Here is a 2,500-nt window from a genome sequence, read left to right as displayed (position 1 = left end):
CACTCCGATATACCTCTTCTTCGTGTTCCCCCTCCCTGGAAAACAAAAACACACAAATGATCCCACAGCCACTAGCAATAACAACATCTCCTCTCTCGGCCCGAGGTGAGGCAGCCAAAATCTTGTTTGCATTGGCTGAGCGTCCCACCTCTATGTCTTTACAATGCCTGCGGATTATAATACATTGTTTGGACTGACCTCTTAATGTGTTTTAATGAGATTAAAATGATATTTATTTGCACCGGCACTGTGGGGACGGAGAGGTTGTGTGGAGAGCAGACTGACTTTTGACTCTACTTTATAAGCAAATGAGACTCGAGCTGACGTGGTGTGTGTGTTTGTGTGTGTGTGTGCGTATATGCGTACATGCGTGCGTGCGTGCGTGTGTGTGTGCGACTGCGTGCCTGTCGTATGACTGTGTGTGTGTGTGTGTGTGTGTGTGTGTGTGTGTGGCTGTGTGCGTGCACGCGTGTGTGTGTGTGTGTGTGTGTGTGCGCGTGTGTGTGTGTGTGTGTGTGTGTGTGTCTGTGTGTGTGTGTGTGTGTGTGTGTGTGTGTGTGTGTGTGTGTGTGTGTGTGTGTGTGTGTGTGTGTGTGTGTGTGTGTGTGTGTGTGTGTGGTGTGTGTGTGTGTGTGTGTGTGTGTGTGTGTGTGCGTGTGCGTGTGTGTGTGTGCGTGTGTGTGTGTGTGTGTCCGTGCGTGCGTGCCTGCGTGTGTGTGGCTCTAGCTCACCTCTGGCTTGCCTGTCGTAAGACTCTGCGAGGAACTGCTTGATCTTGTCCGAGGGGATGGCGAAGGAAATCCCTGCTGTGACTTTCAGAGTGTTGATCCCGATCACTTCCCCATCCTGACCATGACATAACATAACATCATAACATAAACATTATTACATAAACATTATGGCATGTTATATCATCACTTCTCTATCCTGTTCAAAACACCAAGTTGAAGTTCAAGTTGAACTTCAAGTTCTAACATGAGCATGATGACGACGACTTGTTACATCAGGGCCCTTTGTCACAAAAACATTATTGAGACAGTATTGAGGAGGAGACAGTTAAGAGGAGGATGCTCAGCTCCAAATGGGGAGCATTAGTCTGTCTTATTTTTCAGAATTATGAATCATCTACATTAGAACTAGACTTAATTCATTTGAACTCAATGTAGCCTCTCACATTCTTAATAATAGTGCCTAGATGGGAGGTGTTGGTAGGCTTATGTTGACGTCAGGGGGGGCATTTGTTTAAAAAAAACGTTGAAAACCGCTGTTTTAAAACACCTAGCTCCAAAAAGTCCAGTTTCGCACAACTCAGCTCTTTTGTCTACCACGGCCTGACTGGGTGAGTGAGACTCTTCACAGACTTGTGGCCTATATTGTAGTGCATGATTCAGGTGGTAAGAAGAGAGATTTTTTAAAACTAAACACCGTCTTGACGGGCAACCATCTAAACTGTGTTTTTGCATAGGTTGTACCACTTACTACATCTGGACATTGGCCTCAAATAACAGATGGGCTTGTGGTAATAATATATTATATAATATACAGTAGCCTACATGGGCCTCAGGGCCTGCAACAATAATATACAGTCAGCGCTATATGAGAACTAATATGAGCTTTAAAAAGAACTGACTGATGTGCTTACCAGATTGACCAGAGGTCCACCTGAGTTGCCATACTGTGGAGAGAGAGAGAGAGAGAGAGAGAGAGAGAGAGAGAGAGAGAGAGAGAGAAATCAAATTTACTTATATGGCACATTTATCACAACAGTAGTTGAAACAAAGAAGAGAGAGAGAGAGAGAGAGAGAGAGAGTGAAAGAGAAAGAGAGAAGTCACATTTATTTCTATGGCACATTTAGGCAAATGCACAAAGTCGAGGCAGTGAGAGAGAGAGAGAGAGAGAGGGAGAGAGAGAAGGGTGAGGCAGAGCAGAGAAAGAGGTGGACGGAAAAGAGAGAGAGAAAGCGAGAGAGAGAGATAGAGAAGGAAGGGCGAGGCAGACAGAGGAGGAAAACGAGCCATGAGAAAAGAAAAGTGCCACGCCCTGATGAAGGCCAGACGGCTGCAACCGGTCTGCGTTTTTATTTAACATGTTTACCCCGATGTAAAATAAAGGGTTTTTAATACTTCAACTACCTTGACTCAAAGGAGAGAACTTTGGATATAGTTCAAAAGTCTGTCAAGCCCTAAAAGGAATAACCAGATGCACCCCTTCAACCTGGAGAAAAGACTATAGGGTGCTCGCTATTCTTTCCTTTTGCAAAAGAAAAGTGCATTTGACTTTGCAAGCCGGCGCGGCGTCAGCCTGAGGTTCCCCTCCTCAGACAGATGAGCCAGGAGATTTCCCGCTGGCCCTTTACAATGTAAATTCCTCCGCCTGCCCTGATGGAGGCTGATAGCCGGGTCAGGGGCGGTCACAACAGCCACAACAGCACGGATACAAATCTCTTGCAGCCCTGATCCGTGTCGGCTGCGCTACAGTATTTTACAGTATAATCCTGTA

At 45.8% G+C, this 2,500-nt stretch overlaps 1 protein-coding gene across 1 annotated transcript in view; it reads right to left on the bottom strand.

Annotated features, from left to right (window-relative positions):
- Positions 1–2,500, bottom strand: part of htra1a (HtrA serine peptidase 1a) — a 78,955-nt gene that overhangs the window by 9,835 nt on the left and 66,620 nt on the right. Inside the window, exons 5-7 of the mRNA XM_063191704.1 lie at positions 1,643–1,675; positions 732–846; positions 1–35 (exon numbers count right to left, since the gene is read on the bottom strand). The exon at positions 1–35 is cut by the window's left edge and continues 23 nt beyond it. Of these exons, the coding sequence (XP_063047774.1) occupies positions 1–35; positions 732–846; positions 1,643–1,675 (183 nt within the window). The remainder of the gene's footprint in view (positions 36–731; positions 847–1,642; positions 1,676–2,500) is intronic.

This window comes from Engraulis encrasicolus, chromosome 24 (genome assembly GCF_034702125.1).
Source record: "Engraulis encrasicolus isolate BLACKSEA-1 chromosome 24, IST_EnEncr_1.0, whole genome shotgun sequence".
Classification (NCBI taxonomy): domain Eukaryota; kingdom Metazoa; phylum Chordata; class Actinopteri; order Clupeiformes; family Engraulidae; genus Engraulis; species Engraulis encrasicolus.
Note: the sequence above shows the minus strand (reverse complement) of the source record. Positions and strands in the feature narration are given on the sequence as shown.